At 37.6% G+C, this 20,756-nt stretch overlaps 2 protein-coding genes across 4 annotated transcripts in view; both read left to right on the top strand.

Moving 5' to 3' along the window:
• LOC104431507 (disease resistance protein RPV1-like) overlaps positions 1–20,756 on the top strand; it is a 108,835-nt gene that overhangs the window by 57,447 nt on the left and 30,632 nt on the right. The gene's annotated exons all lie outside the window — the stretch shown is intronic.
• LOC104436769 (disease resistance protein RPV1-like) lies at positions 1,277–7,622 on the top strand. 3 transcript variants are annotated; one of them, XM_039310327.1, is made up of 5 exons: positions 1,277–1,393; positions 1,815–2,162; positions 2,269–3,364; positions 5,496–5,777; positions 6,260–7,622. In XM_039310327.1, the coding sequence occupies exons 2-5, from the start codon at positions 1,951–1,953 to the stop codon at positions 6,935–6,937; spliced, it is 2,268 nt and encodes a 755-aa protein (XP_039166261.1). In that variant the 5' UTR covers positions 1,277–1,393; positions 1,815–1,950; the 3' UTR covers positions 6,938–7,622. The 3 variants fall into 3 exon arrangements, with proteins under 3 accessions (XP_039166261.1, XP_039166259.1, XP_039166260.1); XM_039310325.1 differs by having other exon boundaries at positions 1,281–1,393; positions 1,492–2,162; XM_039310326.1 differs by having other exon boundaries at positions 1,282–1,393; positions 1,658–2,162.

Here is a 20,756-nt window from a genome sequence, read left to right as displayed (position 1 = left end):
CGCAACGTAGCAACTCAGTCATTCAGATCCTCCTCCTCCAGCTTGTTTTGTCTATATGCTTTATGAGGAGGAGGATTTGATGGCACAAAGGAGTTTGTAGACCAACTAACAGACTAGTTTAAGAAAGAAAGGGATTCTACCGCATAGTTTGCTTGGAGACTGAAAGAAAAAGAATAATGAAGAGGGGTACTGATGGCCATGTGACCGTCAAGTTTCCAACTAGTACATATTTGAAGTGCTTGGCATTGTGAGCCTGAGATTTTTTATTTTGACATGGATTCTCTTTTAAGGTTCCGAGCTGACAGCTTTTGTATTCTCTTGAACGTTGGAGAATCATATTCACATTCAGGTCCCCACATTCATATGACAGGGTGAGGTGATGACAACACCTTTCGGTGGATAAGGTGATGGGGGTTTCGAGGAAGCTCAATCGAAAGCCCTTGGGAAGTTGCTTGTGTCTTTATGGGAGCAAATTCACGGTCATTTGATGACCCTTTCTGGTGTGATTTGTCAATTGATTTTTCGTGGAAAAGGTCATGAAATTGAAACTGAAACCAACTGAATGTGCAACATTTGAAAAAACAGAGCACCTGAATACTAAATAGATCTATTGCCATCCAAATTAAACCAAACATTCATTTCATCATTTAAATAGGCAACACGAGAAAATATTTCGTTACCGGAGTTTACACAACGACACACATGCAATTTAAGAATTGATGTTTAGGCAATGATCCATTTTTTTACTTTTAGCAAGCATTTCGGTTCCATAAATGAAGTAGTATTTTATTTGTTTGGGTAAACAATTATCTAGATATAGTTGCGATTTCTTTACATAAAAATCTTCTTTCAAAATATCAAAGTCCATCCTTATTAATTGATGTGGGATGCTAACAATTTCCCTAGAATGGATCGGCCAACATTTCCCCAACCAATCCATTTATTGATAGAAAAGCAAATCAAGTCAAGTCGTACTGTTTCTCAAACTTTAATCAAAGCACCTGCGTAGGTTGCATGCACCTTCTGCGTAATGCTGACGACATTGGGCGTGCAATCTAATAACTCAATATTTTTCAAGCAGTCAGCATCATTCAAGTGCGCACAGTAGAAAAGCGAGGAAGAGGAGCATCTTTATTGCAAGTCGGTTTTCTTTCTTGCTTTTCTGTTAAAAGAAAAGGCAAGTCAAGTCAAGAAGCACCTATGAAATTTCCCCGTAACTTCCGCATAATGCTGCAAATATTACGCGCCCGGCATTCTTTAAGTACCTAGTAATCAGCAACCAGCAGAGTTCAACGCACAGTATAGTGTTGTATGTTGGTGATCCAATGTCCAGGGCTGAGGATCAATGCAGATCACAACAGTGGGTGGATCGTGTTGTTTGAGCACTCCTAAGGTAATCGATGGCTCCATGTCCTGCTCTATTTCCCACTTTGATTGCTCCATTTTCTTTTGATGAGTTCTTTGAGAGTTTCTATTTTTGTTTGAATGTAGCTTCCAGTTTGAGTCTTGAGAAAAATTTATGCTATTCTCGGATTTGGGGTTCCATATTTTTCTCCTCTGTTTCCTTCTCCCATCAATCTCTTTTACAATCCTTTCGAGATGAAAAGAAAAGAACCCTTTAATTCAGAAGATCTGATCTATGAGGCATCTTCCTCAGCAATCCCTCCACATGGAGGTGATTATGATGACAGAATGAAAAGGACGAAGGGAAATGATTACGAAGTGTTCTTGAGCTTCAGAGGAAAAGACACTCGTAAAGGTTTCACCGATTATCTCTATACTAGCCTTGTTGACACAAGATTTCACGTGTTTAGAGATGACGATGAGCTTCCTGTTGGTGAGAAGATTGGTCTGGAGCTCCTCTGCGGAATCACGCGATCCACAATCTTGATCCCAATTATCTCCGAGAACTACGCTTCTAGCAAATGGTGCCTTCGTGAGCTGGCTCAAATGTTGAAGTGCAAGAGAAGCAAAGGGCAAATAGTATTGCCTATATTTTACAAAGTGAAGCCCTCGGAGATGCGACATCTTACAAGAAGATGGCGAGATGCTATCAATGCACATAAAGAGAATTTGGGTGAAATGGTTGTGAAGGAATGGGAAGAAGCACTTGAAGAAGTCTGTTCCTTGAAAGGATGGGAATTAGAGGAAATTGATAATGGGTACATTATTCTCCACCTAATTGTTATTTAATTCCTCACAAATAGTTCTTTCTTGAATATGATATACACATTGCTATCTTATACTAAATTCACTGTTACTTGACAGGCATGAAGGAACATTGGTTAAAATTGTTGTTAGAAAAGTTATGGCCGAGTTAAATAGACTTTTTTTGCTAAATGTTCCCGACCAGTTGGTGGGAATCAATGATCATGTGGAAGAAATTATGAGTAAGATAGATGCAAAATTCAATTGTACAAGGATTATTGGAATTTATGGAATGGGCGGCATTGGTAAAACAACCCTTGCAAAGGTGTTATACAACAAACTCTCTAGTCATTTTGAAAATCGTAGCTTTGTGGCAAATATTCGAGAAACATCTCAACGTGAGGGTATAAAATTTCTACAAAAGCAGCTCATTTCTGACATAATGGGAAGTTCATTTGATGTGTCCAATGTTGACGAAGGAGTCAATATCATCAAATGTCGATTTGCAAGTAAGAAAGTCTTAGTTCTTCTGGATGATATGGATGATAGTACTCACTTGAATGCTTTGGTTAAGGATGGTAGTTGGTTTGAAGTGGGAACTATAGTCATCATCACAACTAGAAACAAGAGCATTCTCAATGAGGCTAGGGCAGGCTGCATGTACCCACTCAACGAGTTGTCTTTTGATCAATCATTGATTTTATTTAGTATACATGCATTTCAAAACGATTTTCCTCATAGTTATTATGAGGCTATCTCTTCTGGAATCGTATCTACTACCGGGGGGCTTCCATTATCTCTTGAAGTTGTAGGTTCATTCTTATGTGGAAAGAAAGAAGAAGTATGGAAAGATACATTAAAGAAATTAAAGAAAGTGCCTGATAAGACAGTGCAAGAGAAGTTGAAAATAAGTTACGAAGCACTAGATGACGAGGAGCAACAAATATTTTTGGATATTGCATGCTTTTTCATTGGATCACGTAAACAAAATCCAATTTACATGTGGGACGCCTGTAGTTTTCTCCCAGGGAGGGGGATTGAAGTGTTAAGTCTTATGTCCCTAATTAAGATTGACGAATACGATCGGCTAATGATGCATGATCAACTGAGAGATCTTGGAAGGGATATTGTTCGTCTAGAAAATCCAAAGAAGCCTCAAAAGCGTGGTAGATTATGGAATTCTAAGGAAGCTCTAGATGTAATTGACGGAAACAAGGTAAGAGTTTTCTCTATTTATCTTAGTAGAGAATGTTGTTCCATCTTCCCTTTCTATTAATTACCTGATATTATTTATTTGCTAAATATAGGGCATCATGTTATAACAATAATTTGTTTATTGTTCAATTCTTAGTGAACTTCTTTTTTAGCAAAGATTTAGTTAACATTAATAACTCCAGCTTATTTTTGTGAAAAAAAAAACTAGTTTGAGGTAAATGTGACACAGGCTCACCAATTTGAGATTTCTTTTTTTTTTACATGAAAATTAGTATGGGGGTAAATGCGGAACAAGTCTATCGGTTTGAGATTTTTTGTATTATTAACCAAAGTAAATATGGTTTTGAATTTTGTGTGATTGTAATTTTTCATTGTTAGCATGAAAGTTAATAGTTAATCACTAAAAGTAATTATAACATATGGATGATTTGTACAAGCATCAAACAATAAGTGCAAGTATCATGAATGTCGTTAAGTAAGAAAAACTAAACATAAACATCGAGATGCAAAACATAATGAAATAACAATACTTTTCGGCGAGCATTTTTTTGCACGAAGGAAAATGTAATTAACTGAATAGAACATTGCTTAGAAGTGAAAAAAAAATGGTAACTATGAAGTCGTTGACAAAAATACAATAAACACAAGAAACTTTTAATGTAAAAACAAGTAGGGATTCATATGAAAGAATAAAGTTTGAAGGAAAAGTTGAAACCACCAACGTGCAATTCGTCACCTAAAACAAGAATTAAATTTGAGTTTGTAAAATATTAGGTTACAATAAAAGAAATATGCAGACGACTCGAGTTCCTTAAGAATAAAAATTTTATCAATTTTCATGTCCAATCTGTTCATACAGAAGATCTCATTAATCCATGGGAATATTGATCAAAATTTAGATGACTACTACTTCATAGTAAAAAAGCAACAGGACAACGAAAAGATAGCATCAAATATCTGTAGTGATAAAAAGAAAAGTAATGATCATGTATAGAATGTTTGATGTTATCAATCCTTCCACATGCAATGAAAAACCCTCATCGAAGAAACAAGTGAGAAGAAGGGAATGTGAAACACATGCGTACCTTTTGCGATGACATTCTCGTTTTCATTTTGATTATGAGAATTGCAACCAGAGTATATCCAAAAAAGTGGGAGGATTCTACAATTGAGATTCTTTAATTTTGATAATTATATCAATGGCAAGTTTGATAGATATATTTGGATGGTTAGAGTTGTATTGGTTCACATATACATGATAGGAGTAAAGGTAAGGCTATTCCATATATAAAGGGTATGAATTTTGATAGATATATTTGAGCTAGTGTATGCATGAAGAGAGGCCTAGTTGGGTGAGGAAAAAGTTCAGGAAATACCACTTGAGCTTCTCATCTTTACATAGATTAGGTAAATAATATACAGCCACAACCTTTCATTTCACAAAATTGATAGGGAGAAGCCTGCGCCATAGTAGTAAGGATCATGTATATAACATTCAATGTCATCAAATTTTCCTTCCAAATACAATGAGAAACCCTCAACGAAGAAACACATTATAAGAAAGGAACGTAAAACACGCATATATTTTGCAATGACATTCTCGTTTTCATTTTGATATTGAGAATCGTGAACAACGTAGACCCAAAAAGTGAGTGGATTCTACAATTGGGATTCTTTAATTCTAATACTTATATCAATGGCAAGTTTGATTGATGTATTTGGATAGTTAGAGTTGTATTGGTTCACATATACAAAATAGGAGTAAAGGTAGTGTTATTTCACATACAAAGGGCATGAATTTTGATAGATATATTTGAATTAGTGTGTGCATGAAGAGAAGCCTTCCATGGTAGTTGCAAATGGATGCAAATCTTGGAAATTTAGAAGGTCCAAATTGCGAAAGGCATATTTGGATGAGGAAAAAGTTTGGGTACAACTGCTTGAGTTCACATCTCTACACAGATTAGATAAATAGTATGCAATCACAACCTTTCATTTCACAAAATTGAAAGGGAGGAGCCTATATGCCATAGTAGTATGACAGCAAATTGAAATCAATGCATTTCATCTTATGTCAGATGGTCTCATCTCATCATTCAAAATTTATGGTCCACAATGTTTCCAAAATGTAGGGTACTAGAAAGATAGAGGCCCTTTCTCTTGGCGAATGTGGTATGGGAAGAACATACGCAGCCAAACAACTTAAAAAAATGACCAACTTGAGGTTCCTCCAAGCGGATGGTGTGGACTTCACCGGAGATTTCCAAAGCTTACTTCTTGAATTAAGATGGCTTCAGTGGAAGGGCTGTCCATCGAATTTCGTTGCGGACAACTTTCATCCAAAAAAACTAGTTGTACTTGATTTATCATACAGTGCCATTTCGGAGGACTGGGGAGGATGGGATCCACTCAAGGTAAGACGTAAAGAAGGCATTGAAGTATTTTTTAACATAACATTTTTTTTCCTTGTACATTTGAAAATTGATTTTCTTAATTAAACTAGTCATTTCTCTTTAATTTGATACTACTGAAGGAAAACATAGCGCCCGGCGAATGCATCTCTCTTCCATTTGAATTTGTCATCGGTTTTTTGATAATAAAAGTTGCTTATGTCTAATAAGAAAATATCTCCTTTGAAATTTTATTCGAAAATAAATGCAGTTAGCACTTGTACACTCTAGTATTCTTTTGCAATCGTGTGCTTAAAAAACATCTATCTATGGACGTGGCCAAACATTACTAAAAAGGCATTTAAAATTAAATAAGACAACCGCGAAGGAGTAGAGGAGCATGGGTAATTTATGAGGAATCCTAAAAGGTAAAAAACATAAGGAGTAGCAAAAAATCACAAGTTGCGACAATCTAATTACACTGAAGTATCCTTTCTTTCTTCCAGATAGCGACTGAGCTCAAAGTTCTTGACCTCACGTGGTGTCAATTTTTGAAAAGAACTCCTGACTTGTCCACTTTCAAAAGGTTGGAGATTTTAAATCTTGCACTTTGTGAGAATCTAGAAGAGCTTCATCCTTCTATTGGGGACATCAAGACTCTTGTTTTTTTGGATGTCCGTGGTTGTAGAAAACTCGAGGAGCTACCCAAAGGTATAGGTAGAATGGTAGAATTGAGGCACCTTAACATTGAAAAGACCGGTATACATGATATTCCTATTTCGAGTGATTGTTTGATGAAGTTGGAGCTTCTATCTCTTGGTCATTGTAAAATTTCTCAACTTCCTAAATCCATGGGCTGCTTGGTTTCATTAACTCAATTACACATACCTGATTTAGCAATTGAAGAATTACCCGAATTCATTGGTGCCATGAAGGAGCTCAAGGTTATTGATGCCAATGGGAGTAAAAAGTTAGGTCATATTCCCAACTCCATAGGTAATCTAGCATCTTTGGAAATGTTGGAGTTAAGCAGGTGCCGCTCATTGATAAAGATCCCCGACTCGATTGGAAATCTGACATCATTGATCAAGCTAAACTTAGGAGGGTTATCGACTACAAAATTATCCGAAAGCATTTGGAATCTGCAAAATCTGAGGATCTTGTTATTTATAGAACTAATATAACGGAATTGCCTGATGCCATTGGGATATTGGCAAAACTCCAAAAGCTAAATGCTTGGGGTTGCGAAAATCTGGAGCGACTACCTCGTAATATATGCAAATTGATTTCGCTAGAGGTGCTTAGCCTTAGGTTATGTAAAAAGCTTCGAGAATTGCCAGAACTGCCCCCTGGCTTAACAGATTTAATGATCACCTGCCAGGGGCTGTCTTTGCCCCATCTTTCCCAGCTAACCCGTCTCAAGAAACTCCACCTTGAGTGTTGTGATCGACTTGGATGTGTCCCGGAGCTTCCCATTGGACTATCGCAGCTTTATATTGTAAGTTGTGGAAAATTGAAAGCCTTGACGAATTTGTTAGACTTGAAACACTTGGGATGTTTCCAAATTATTAATTGCCCATCTCTCGAAGGATCGCCCGACGTGTCGAATTTTAGGATGATAAAAGATGAGACCCCGCTTCTGTTGCCTTGGATTCCTCGCGTGAGCATACCTGAAGAGCTACGGGGGGCGGAAGAGAAGGACGGCTGGACGTCCATGGAATCTCTCTCTCTCTAGCTACTAGTCAGTCGCCCTGCTGGTTTCCCAAGCCCGAAGATCGAAGCCACCATTCCCACTGCCCATCCACCGTAGGCAGGCGAGCAGGTTGGTCGTCGTGGCAGAGATGACGACGGCGACGGCTGGCAACGCCCTCTCCATCCACTCCAGGTAAACCCACGCACGCGTCTCTCGAGCTTTCCTGCGGTCTCTCAGCTTCAGCTGCATTCTAGAACCCCGATTGCGAGCTCATCGATTGTTCTGATTGGAGATTTAGTTTGCTCAGTAGTAGATGTGTAGGGCGTGATGCTGATGATCGAACAATCGCATTTGAAGTTTAGAGTCGATCAATCTGATGACGTAAATTTGCAATTGCAGATAGTTGGGATGGCGGTGTTCAGTTTCCTAGCGGTGGCCTTCTACGTCTTCCTGGGACTGTTGCTTGGGAGCAGAGCTGCTGAAATCACTGTGATGACAATATTCTCTTTTGTGGTAACTCCCTTAGCGTTTACTTGTGTCATGATGACATTGATTGCTTTTCTTTCATCAGTTTTTGGGAATTGATGGGATTTTCCACATATTTTCCCCGATTTTCAGGTGTTCTCGGCGATGTTTTTGTTCATCTGGTGTATTGCGATAGATCCGATGGATAAGACCAACTATAGAAAGAAGAAGAGAGGTTCCGAAGCGATGGTGCTCACAGACTTTTGTGCCGATTCCTCGAGCTCGCCCTTCCAATTTCCATGCTTGATTCTCCTACCTGGTTACTTCTTCTTTCTCTTTTTTCTTGAACGATGATAGAAGGAAGGTTGGGGTTGATATTCTTGTGGAAGTTTAATGGTGGCACCTCTGTATGTGCATACACAGAGATATGTAATAAAGCAAAGAGATTAGCCTAGGGAGATATCCTTCCTGGTAGGATATCAGCGAGTCTTCAGCACCTGACCGCTTAGCTGTGGAGGAGACAGCGAACTCAACAGGTAGAAGTCAATGGCATGTGGATGAGCTGAGTAGGAAAAATAGTGCACAAAGCTCTGTGGATAAGCTGGACGTTATTGTTTGGGGTACTATCTAGGAAAATACTTTGAACTTGTACTTTACAAGATGGGCCCACCTCCTTTTGGAATTGAAGTTAAAGATGTGGGAGTGAAGGATTGAAAATTTGATAATATCCTGGTCTATGATGACAAAGGGAAAAAGCAACTTTGTCTAAGTCAAGTAGTTTTATTTTGTTTTATCGCCTTTTCAGAGTTTAGTGAAGTTGGGTGTTGGGGCTTCTCTTTGTTTTCTTATTCTGCTTAGTAGATTTTTTTTTGGGGTTTGCATTATCTTTTATAGAGATAGATAGGTATTTCCTCGTTGCCTTACTTATTATACTTATTGCATAACAAAGAAACTGGGGAGAAAAGAAATTGAGATTGGGTGCTGGAGGAGCGATTCGTAATGCTAATTTGGGGATTGATGTTCATCTGCCCACTGACAAACTAATATACAATCAATTAAAGATGAACTGTGATTACGAGTGGTACCTCTCCATTGCAATTAGGGTGTGCCGTGGAGTTTCTCCATTGCAAGAACAACAGCATGTGTTAGGTTTGTTGGTGGCGAAAGTCATATTAAAAACACAGGAGCCAAGATTATTGTGTTTGGTCACCTACCTAGTTTTTGGGGCATGAACTTTTGTCTTCCCAGCTCAAAGCACTCTTTGCCTTCCTCTTCAAGTGATACAAAGGAGTCAAAATTATTTGATGACACTGATACTGGGATATTCATCCATGTTAAATTGTTTTCCCTGTATTTTATTGCTCCTGAACTTTCTTGTATAAAAGAAGCATCTTATACACATTGTTAGGAGTGAATGGGGTCATTGAGGTTAACCTATGTCCAAGTATATGCCTTCTCATCTCTGCTTTTGGGTGATATGGTGGAATTTTCGCTCTTTGTTGATGGTATTTCATTGTCATGGTTTGCTGAAAGCTGATAAGTTACTCCTGGATTAGCCAGAGCATTATAATTAAGTGGCTATTAATTATACCTATGCAAGATCTGAAAATTGGTTTTAGGATTGCTATTTGTGTAGGATGCAATTTAAAAGATGGAACTTGGTCACATCAAAAGTCATTCCCAGTTGGGATCAGGAGTAGGATCATTGGAGATGTAGGATGGGATTTCTAATCCCAGTCCCAAATATTCTACTTGGCCTATTTAATTAGCAGTCAATCTCATAGTAAACCAAATTAGGCTCCAGTTCTCATTGTGCATGACCCATTGTACGTCTAAAACAATATCTAAAGGCCAAACCTGCTAATTAGGGCTAACTTTGGGGATTGAACTATAAGGGAATTATAAATGAGAATGAGGTGTTGCCCTCATCTTGAATTAGATTGGATGGAAGATTTGATTGGTAGTTGTGGTGAGGCTGAAGATACTTTCTATACAGACTTGGGAGAATCCATAAGCTTTTTGCCGGAGTAAGAATAACCTTCATGAGAGCTTGGGTTGAGGTAAATGGACCGTCTGATGTGCCTCCACAAACAGCAGTGCAGCCCAATGCCAACACCTTTGTACAGCAACCGCCTCTACTGGCTGGGGACGGAATTCTTTTTCATGTTACAGCATATAGCACTTTACCTTGTCTATTTCTTTCATCTTCCTCTCTTCTTCTTTTCACTGCCATCATCCGGTTTTGCATTTGTTTTATTCTCTTCTTTACATTTGCCTTAGATGCTTCTCTAGTTAACTTTCTTTAAGAGGTACGAGAGCTTCTTCAGTGATGTGCTTCTGCTGTGGTGATAATAGTGCTTTTGTCTTCTACTTTTGTGCTTCATTCCCTCTTTTCAAAGATAACATATAGGTGATAGTACAGAAAAAAGATAAAGGATCTATCACTTTAGACCTTAATTTTCTGTAGGGTCTTACAATCATTGATCCAAAGTATGGTCCAATTTCTATTATTTTGGGATCAATCTTAACAACCTTTACCTTAAGGGGTTGATTTTATACTGTAGGGATTGCCTCCCATATATGTACTGATTAGATCATGAACTGTTGTTTTGTGTAGCTTTGACATGCCATCTATGTATAACTATCCAAAAAAAGAATGTGCCTGGCATATTGACATGGGAATTGGCTCTAGGCAATCTGTTGGGATGCGAGATCTCTGGCCTGGTGCTTGTACTCTAGAATCTAGTATGGTGGAATCCTCTAGAATCTAGTATTGTGGAATCCTCTTCAGTTTCTCACCTTCTGTTTCTGGATTCTCTCCCATGATTGCCCCAAATTTTTACTTTTTGTTCCCCTATTCATTTATGAGTCGCATTACTTCTTTTTCATGTCTAGTTCATGATACATTTCATGACATGTCCTTTATGGGGATCTTATAGTGCTTGTGCTGTTTGCGAGTTTTCAATTGGCTTGTATCCTCTTCATAGAGATACCTGTATTTGTATTGTACCTTGCTATTGTCCCTTTTGGTTCCTTTTTTGACCATATTTTCATTCTAGAGTGACAAATTTTCTGTGTTGTTAATCAAATAGTTCAAATCAAAGTTTTAATTGTGATCTAGACATAATCAAGTCATTGACTTGATTGGATAGTGACCTACATGTCACTGTTTTCTTATCCACAGGCTGTGACAGCAATGGTGCAGCAAGCTTTGTAATATGTTGATGAGACACCTGATCTTGAGACCAAGATAGAGCTTATTAAGACACTTAACTTTGTTGTTGCTGGGAAGGTGAATATGTGAGAAATCATACCCTGTTGCAGCTTATGTTCATCAGCAATCTGCTTTTATTTCGTGATTTCTGTAGCTAGTTTCGTAACTCAAGTATATGTCGAAATTGAGAGAGCACGGTTGATCAAGAAACTTGCAAAAATAAAGGAAGAACAGGGTTGTGTAGCAGAAGCTACTGATTTGATGCAAGAATTGGGTATAACTAGAATTTGACTTCTGTTGTCACTGATCTTGTAATTGGTTTTCCCTCGTCCAACATTCCTATGATGGGTTTGAAATGCGGGTAGAAACTTTTGGAGCAATGGCAAAGACAGAAAAAATTGCCTTTATTTTTTAACAAGTGCGGGTATTTTGTATTGCTTTTAGCCGTTTATCCATTATTACTATGATTGGTTTTCTGATCAATGGATTTTGCAGGTTCATCTGTGCAAGGAGTATGTCTGTGCACATATCACTTCCAGGAAGATCAACCCCCGAGTGTTTGATGCAGATCCTTCCATACAGAAGAAAAAGGCTAAAGAAGTTGAAAACATTGTGGAAAAAGTGCCACCTGATATTTGTCTCTCTTGGAGTTGAAATGGATATACGATGGCTCATGATATAATAAATTGGTGTTTTGCTTTTCTAATGTTGTGTCCACTATCTTTTAACTAATTTGTTGTTGCTGATAAAATGCCACCTAGTATTCAGGTTGTGGTTCAAACCATGAACTTATATGGCTTTATATATCTGGTACATACTCTTCTTTCTTTCTAGCTTTATAGCAAACTCTCATGTTCCAGATGTACTTGATAGATTTGAACTCGCATCTTAGTTTGCCTCCCATTCTTGTGGTTAACCATGTAGGTATTACTTAAATAACAAAGATTACCTCAAGATATTTGATGCTATAAGGCCACATGGTGAAGGGCAACCCGGTGCTATGTATATGGGTGAAGCTCTTTGTTGTTAAGTCTTCACTGAGAGTGCACATCTATTCATTACGTGATTTAACGGCTGTAGGTTCTAAGGAAAATCTGCTGGTACTTGGTTCTATCACCACATGATCCTATGTAGTCAAGCCTTCTTAATGCAACTTCAGGATCAAAATCTCTCATATATTACCCAATTCAGGTACCATTTTTGAATTTTCTAGGTAATTGATTGTTGATCTTGCAATATCTCGATAATGTGCCATAGAATTTGGTTGACCATGCCTTTGTTATTTTTAATGCAGGTTGCTTCTGAAACAATTGGTTATGGTGGAGGCTATCCAATGGACTGTTCTTTGGAGTACTTTTAAAGATGAATTTGAGAATGAGAAAACATGCTTAGGAGGTGCACTTGTTGAGAAAGGCAGGGCCCAATCATAGTCAAAATAAGAATTTTGGATCTTGGCGAGACAAACTACCTTTAGAGAATCATTAAATGTAATTACAGAACTTTGTTTTTCATTTTCATTGGATCTCACAGATGTGACTTACTTTTTTTTGCAGAATATTATTGTTTTTCAAAGTATTGCTCGAGGATTATTTTTAAAGAGACTTGCAGAGCTGTGATGCCTTAGTATTTAGATCGATTATGTGGAACATTGGTTTTTTTTTATGAATGTCATTTTAAGACCCCTAGACATTTAACCCCGAGCAGCCTCTCGCCTGTAATCCCTGATTGGGACATGGTTGCTGGACTTGGATACAAGTTCTAAAATAGTGTAAAAGAGATTTTGGTGCCTTGAAAGCTGAAGGTTTGTCATGGATTTGAGAATGTTGTCTTTAGTTTTGTTTTGTAAACATTTCTGGCCAACATATATGTTTTCTTTTTTTTTTGGCTTTGTCAACTTTGCTCATAAAATTTTTAGCTGTGTGATTGTCTGGCATTGTGAAACCATTTCTTGTCCCATGGAGCCCTTTGGAAGGGTGGGAATTCTAATTGCTATAATAGTTCAGCAAGTTTTTTTCTACTAGTATTATCACTCACCATTTCCGGCATATAAAAGTATATCTTGTTGGAGCTTTGATTAATGTGTTAAGAAAATCTTTACATAGCTGAATCACTCAAGAGAAGAGCTCTCTTTTGGGTTTCTTACTGCAGTTTTGAAGATCTTTAATCACATGCCTCAATTGATAAAATCAATACTATCATCTAATAGAAAGATTGTATAATGATAATTATCCAAGCTTGTATTATATTCTATCATGCATGACCTATTAGTTTTATATTACCATTTTAGGAAGCTGAGAAGCATCTCTCCATAGTGTTTGTTTCCAAGGTCTTGGTGGCAAAAAGATAAGACATATGATGTGAGTTCTAGTGTTTCTCCAAATGAGAAAGGAAGATAATGACATCTTAAACAATGGACAGCAATGAGGTGACAAATTTGGAAAAGCTGCCTGACCTTGTTGAGAAAAACTGCCACAAGTCCACAAGGAAACCAAGGTTCATAAGGCTACTTTTGAGTGCTTGAAGATGTTTTTAGTTGAATGAATGATCTCTCTCCTTAAGAGTCTCCTCTCATCGTGGAAGACTCAGTTGAAGAATGCTGTTTCATTATTGTGGTGGGGACTGAAGATATTGATCATAGATTTCTCTGCATAGCTGTCCAAATTTGATTGCATATTTTGTAGATGGACCAGATCTGGCCTTGTTTCGACTGAAATGATATACTGAATGCATTTTCTGCATTGGAATGGAGTTTGATCTTTTCATCTTTCCTCTTTCCCCTCCTTTAATTGAAATGTGTGGGCTTTTAGGGTCCAGGAACTTGTACCAATGGAACAGGTGTCAGCACAAAATGGGCACTCATTTGGATTGAAATAAGCCTTGTTACTAAATTTGTTTCGCATTACAAATATTGCTGGTGCTTGTTTTTCTAACACTGGGGATAAAAACCTTCCAAAATTTGAATGTTTTCTTTTATTTCATCTCGCATTTGAAATGAGCACATGTTTCAAGGACCTTCATTTCAATAAGATAAATGCACTTTTTATCTCCTCAAGGACGTTATTTTTCTCCAACTTAATACATCAATAATTATAAGATCACTTTAAAATTATTCTTGAGGTCTTTGTTAACAAGGCCGATTATTTATGAGAAGTAAATAGTTTTTTTCTTTAGAGAATTTAATTTTCAATTTAAAGTGTTTAGAAGTACAAGCTTTACTAGTTCTAGTTAATGTTGCAATGCCATTGTCAATGACTTAATTCAAATGTAGGGAAAATTCGAGGTAACACAAAAAATTAATTTTTTTCCATTATTTGAAGGCCTTTTTTTACCACATACTTGAAAACCAATTAATATTCTGAAAATAAAAAGAGCTGTTATAAAATATTAAAAAAATTTAATTTGACAAAAATTAGTGTTAGAAAAAGTTTGTGACATTCATTACTTTAAAGCCCGGCTGATGAAAAAATCGAATTCTTCATTGATCATGAAGAGCAATTATTGAAACTGATCAATTCTTGTGAAAAAAAAATCCACTAAAACTCTTTTTTTTTAAGCGTCCCCTCTCTCCGCGGGCCACGACCTTTCGAGGTGGAAAACGTGACCCCAATGGAGAAACCGCAGCGGTTTTTGAATGTGGAGCAGTTTCTTCGCTGGTGGATTAAAAACATTGCAACGCACAAAGTTCTCTCGGTATCTTGCTCTGGATAATCGACAGGGGTTGAATCGGATTGCCTGTGCATTTGTTATTTGGTCCAACTCTTGGTATGTAAATATCTGCTAATTGCTATGTGCTCAGCTCTCTCTGTTTAATTGTGCAATTTGTATCCCACTTTTTGAGTTGTTTGTTTGCTGGGTTGAGCCTTGCGGCAAGCAATTAGCAATGCAGCACGATGCCAGCACCTTTGTACGGCGACCGTCCCTTCTGGCTGGGGACGGAAGCGATTTTACCATTGAGTATTTCTATCATCCTTCTGTCTTTCTTCTATTTACTGCTGTCATCGGGTTTTGCATTCGTTTTGGTCTCTTCTTCACTTTTGCCCCAAATACTTAGGGGTTAATTATGATGCTTAACTCTTTCGCCGATGGGAAGGTAAATATATGAAATCAAACTCCATCGCAGCTTATATGCGTCAGCAATCTATTTTTGTTTCGTGGTTTCTATAGCTAGTTTTGTCATGCAGATATATGTCAAAATTGAGAGAGCACGGTTGATCAAGAAACTTGAAAAAATAAAGGAAGATCGGGGTCTTATAGCAGAAGCTACGATTTGATGCAAGAAATCGGGTAACTAGAAGTTGACTTCGTTGTCACCGATCTTGTAAATGGTTTTTCCTTGTCCAACATTCCTATGATGGGTTTGGAATGCAGGTAGAAACTTTTGTAGCAATGACAAGTCTGGAGAAAGTTGCCTTCTTTTTTTTTTTTTTTTTTTGAAGAAGAAGTATGGATTTTTTATTTTGCTTTTAGCCATTTACGCACTATTACTCGATTGGTTTCCGATTGATGGGTTTTGCAGGTTTGTTTGTGCTTAGATCACCAGGATTATGTCTATGCAAATATTCTTTCCAGGAAAATCAGCCCCCAAGTGTGTGATGCAAATCCTTCCAAAAAGAAGAAAAAGCCTAAAGAAGGTGAAAACATTGTGGAACAAGCTCCAGCTGATATTCCGTCACTTCGGAGTTGAAATGGAAATACTATGACTCATGACACAAGTAAATTGGCATTTTGCTTTGTCTAGTGTTTGTCCACTATCTTTTAACTAATTTGTTTTTGCCAATCAAGCGCCACTTCGTGTTCAGGTTGTGGTTCAAACCACGAACATGTATGCTTTATATATCTGGCACATACTATTTTTCCTAAGGCATATTCTCTTGTACCTTTCTAGCTTTAGTGCAAATTCTGACGTTCTAGATGTACTTGATAGGTTTGAACTCTCTTAGTTTACTCTGCATTTATGTGGTCAGCAATGTAGGTATAGGTATTACTCACACAACAACGATTACCTTAAGATAAGTTGAATATATAAGGCGATAGATGAGATTCCATCAGTGAACGGAACCCAAAGCAGCAGATGCTGATGAAGGGAAACCCAAAGTAGTGATACTGTTGAAGCTCTTTCATTGTTAAGTCTTCACTGCATTTTTCAAGGCACTGCTGTTCATTCTGTGATTTAATTTAATGCAGGTTTTAAGGGAAATCTGGTGGTGCTTGGTTCTATCACCACATGATCCTATGTAGTCAAGCCTTATTAATGCCACTTTAGAGGATAAAAATCTCTCAGAAATTCCTGATTCAGATACACCTTTAATTTGCTTTAGGTAATTGGTTGTACATCCTCTTTCGTTATCTCCATAGGGTGCCATAGAATAAGGTTGACAGTGCCTTCAATATTTTAATGCAGGTAGCTGCTGAAACAATTGGTCAAGTTGGAGATTATCCAGTGGCCTGCTTTTTGGAGTACTTTCAAAGATATATTTGAGAATGAGAAAAACATGCTGGGAGGTGCACCCGTTTAGAAGGCAGCAAAAGTTCTTAGACAGAGAATCATTGAACTTGTGATTGCAAAACTTCGTTGTTTTTTATATGACTCAATATTATCTGTTTCTGCAGAATATTATCATTCAAATGTGACTTGGTTGATCTGCCACTCTTGGCCAGAGGGCCTCCTTGGCAGTTGCCGAGAGAGAGAGAGAGAGAGAGAGAGAGCTGAGATCGTGGCAGTAGTGATCGCAACAATGATCATTCAAATGTGACTTGGTTGATCTGCCACTCTCGGCAGTACTTTGAAAGTAGTTTTATTTTGTTTTTTTTTTCCCCTTTTCAGGGTTAAGTGAAGTCCGTAGTTGGGGCTCCTCTTTGCTTTTTATTCTGGTTCGTAGATTTATTTTTAGGGTTTGCATTATCTTGTATAGAGATGGATAGGTATTTCCTCGTTGCCTTACTTATTGCATAACAAAGAAACCGGGGAGAAAAGAAATTGAGATTGGGTGCCAAGGGAGTGATTCATAATGCTTATTTGGGGATTGATGTTCATCTACCCATTGTCAAACTAATATACAATCGATTAAAGACGAACTATGATTATGAGTTGTACCTCTCCATTGCAATAAGGGTTTGCTGTGGAGTTTCTCCCTTGCATGAACATGGCATGTGTTATGTTTGCTGGAGAAAGGAATATTCAAAAAGCAAGAGCCAAGATTATTGTGTTTGGTTGTCTACCTGGTTCTTGGGGCTTGAACTTTTGTCTCTGCCTTCCTCTTCAAGTGATATAAAGGAGTCACAATTATTTGATGACACTGATACTTGGTTATTCATACATGTTAAGTTGTTTTTGCTGTATTTTGTTGCTCCTAAACTTTCTTGTAATAAAAGAAGTATCTCGCACTCCTTTGTTAGGAGTAAACAGGGTCGTCCAGGTTAACCAATGTCCAAGTGTTTGCCTTTTCATCTCTGCTTTTGGGTAATAAGCTGGCGGAATTTTCACTCTTTGTTGACGGTATTTCATTGTGATGTGATGCTGAATGTTGATAATTTCCTCTGTATTAGTCAGAGCATTATGCCTAGTGGCTATTAATAAAACTATCCAAGATTTTTACCTTTTAAATCGTTTTTAGGACTGACTATCTGTATAGGATGCAATAAAAAGATGGAAGTTAGTCACATCAAAAATCATTTTGAGTTGGGATTACAACTAGGTTCATTGGAGATGTAGAATGGGATTCTTAATCCCAGTCCAAATATCTGACTTAATCCCAGGATTGGGGCAAATTTTTTACTTGTTCTTGTACTCATGTATGAATCACATTAGGGGGTGGGTCTAGTTCAGGATACGTTTCATGATATGTCCTTTAGGGGGATATTATAGTGCTTTTGCTGTTTGCAAGTTTTCAATTGGCTGGGATCCTCTTCATGGAGATTCCTGTATTTGTATTGCATCTTGCTATTGTCTCTTTTGGTTCCTTTTGTGAACATATTTCATTCTAGAGTGATGAATTTTTTGTGCTGTTAATCAAATAGTTCAAATGAAAATTTTTAATAGTGATCTAGATGTACTTGATTGGACAGTGACATACATGTAGCTGTCTTCTAATCAACAAGCTGTGACAGCAATAGTGCAATAGGCTATACAATACATTGATCAGACAGCTAATCTTAAGACCAAGATAGAGGTTAATTAAGATACGTAACTCTGTCGCTGATGGAAAGGTGAATATGTGAAATCAAACTCCATTGCAGCTTATATTCATTCATAATCTATTTTTGTTCCATGGTTTCTATAGCTAGTTTTGTCATGCAAATATATGTCGAAACTGAAAGAGCTCAGTTGATCAAGAAACTTGCAAAAATATAGGAAGATCATGGTCTTATAGCAGAAGTTACTGATTTGATGCAAGAAATTGGGATTTGATTTCGATTGTCACTGATCATGTAATTGGTTTTTCCTTGTCCAGCATTCCTATTATGGGCTTGAATTGTGGATGGAAACTTTTGGATCAATGGCAAAGACGAAGAAAATTTCCTTTATATTTTAACAAGTGAGGGTTTTTTTGTTTAGCCTTTTGTGCACTATTACTATGATTGGTTTTCTGATTGATGGATTTTGCAGGTTCGTTTGTGCTTAGATTGCTAGGATTATGTCTGTGCACAGCACATATCTTTTCCAGGAAGATCAGCCCCGGAATGTTTGATGCAATTCCTTCCAAAGAGAAAAAAAAAGCCTAAAGAAGGTGAAAGCATTGTGGAAGAAGCTCCAGCTGATATTTCGTCACTTCTGGAGTTGAAATGGATATACTATGACTCATGATACGGTAAATTGGTGTTTTGCTTTTTCTAGTGTCGTGCCCACTATCTTTTAACTTATGTCTTTTTGCCAATCAAGCACCACCTAGTGTTCAGGTTGTGGTTCAAACCACAACACATTCTCTTGTTCCTTTCTAGCTTTAGTGCAAACTCTGACGTTCCAGATGTACTTGATAGATTAGTACTCACATCTCAGTTTACCCTGCATTTATGTGGTTAACGATGTAGGTATAGGTATTGCTCGCACAGCAATGATTAACTTGAGACATGTCGATGCTACAAGGCAATAGGTGAGATTCCATCGTGAAGGGAAACCCGGAAGCAAAGTGTACACTGGTGAAGCTCTTTCGTTGTTAAGTCTTCACTACATGTTTCAAGGAACAACTGTTTATTCTGTGATTTAATTTAATGCAGATTCTAGGGAAAATCAGTTGGTGCTCGGTTCTATCACCACATGATCCTATGCAATCAAGCCTTCTTAATGCCTCTTTAGAGGATAAAAACCTCTCAGAAAATTCCCAATTCAAGTACCATATGTGAATTGTTGTGGGTAATTGGCTGTACATCTTGAAATATCACAATAATGTACTATAGAATTGGTTGACCATGCCTTCAATAGTTGAACGTAGGCTGCTTCTGAAACAATTGGTTAAGTTGGAGGTTATCCAGTGGCCTGCTTTTTGGAGTGCTTTCAAAGATGAATTCAAGAATGAGAAAAACATGTTGGAAGGTGCACCTGTTGAGAAGGCAGCAGAAGTTCTTAGACAGAGAATCGTTGAACTTGCACTTGCAGAACTTTGTCTTTTTTCTTCTTTTTGGATCATCATTCAGATGTGACTCAATCTATTTTCTGCAGAATACTATCTTCATTTCAAAGTATTACTTGAGGATTACCTTGAAGAGACTTGCAAAGCTGTTATGCCACAACATTCAGGTCTCATTGTGTTGAACATTTTTTTTTTTATTCTATATCAAGGTCAATCTTTATGAATTGTTGCCTAGACTCCTCATTTAACCTGAGCTGCCTCCCTGCCTTCAATCCCTGATTGGGGCATGGTTGCTGGACTTGGATACAAGTTCCACATTAGTGGAAAAGAGTTTTTGGCGTATTGAAAGCCAAAGGCTTGTCATGAATTTCTGACTGACAAATATGGGTACTCTTGGCTTAGTCGATTCTGCTGATATATTTGTTGAGGCTATAACCATTTCTTGTCCCATGGAGCCTGAAATTCTAATGCACTTTTGAAGGGTGGGAGGAGCTCTACTATATTGCTAGTATCAACACACACCACTGCCTGTGTCACAAAAGTATATCTCGCTATTAGAGCTTTGTTAATGTGTTTAGAAATTCTGCGTAGATGATTCACTCAAGGAAAAGAGGTCTGTTTTTTTTTGGGTTCTGTTACCACTATTGTATGATTCACTCAAGGAAAAGAGCTCAGTTTTTTGGGGTTCTGTTACCACTGTTGTAGAGGGCTTTAATCAATCGCATGCCTCAATTTATTAAATCAACACTATCATCTGACAGAGAGACGATATGATGATATTTATACAAGCTTGGATGACATCCTATCAGCATGACCTGTTAGTTCTATATTATCATTTCAGGAAGCTGAGAAGCATCTCTGTTGTGTTCCAACTCCTTGGTGGCAAAGATAGACCGGCCGATGGGAGTCGTCTGGAATAGATGACAAAAGACAGCAATGACATCTTGAACTTGTGGGCAAAATATTTGGGAAAGCTGCTTGATCTTGTCGAGAAAAGTTGCCACCAAATGCGCAAGGAGACTATAGCTCATAAGGCTGTTTGGAGAGCTTGAAGACGTTCTTAG

This window comes from Eucalyptus grandis, chromosome 3 (assembly GCF_016545825.1).
Source record: "Eucalyptus grandis isolate ANBG69807.140 chromosome 3, ASM1654582v1, whole genome shotgun sequence".
In the NCBI taxonomy this organism is placed as follows: domain Eukaryota; kingdom Viridiplantae; phylum Streptophyta; class Magnoliopsida; order Myrtales; family Myrtaceae; genus Eucalyptus; species Eucalyptus grandis.
Note: the sequence above shows the minus strand (reverse complement) of the source record. Positions and strands in the feature narration are given on the sequence as shown.

What these genes read in the sequence shown, in the direction of transcription:
- LOC104436769 (XM_039310325.1), top strand. Translation starts at nt 1,600, where the DNA reads ATGAAAAGAAAAGAACCCTTTAATTCAGAAGATCTGATCTATGAGGCA. An exon ending in ATGTAATTGACGGAAACAAG is followed by an intron (nt 3,365 to 5,495) that starts GTAAGAGTTTTC and finishes TCCAAAATGTAG; the next exon opens with GGTACTAGAAAGATAGAGGC. An exon ending in GAGGATGGGATCCACTCAAG is followed by an intron (nt 5,778 to 6,259) that starts GTAAGACGTAAA and finishes TCTTTCTTCCAG; the next exon opens with ATAGCGACTGAGCTCAAAGT.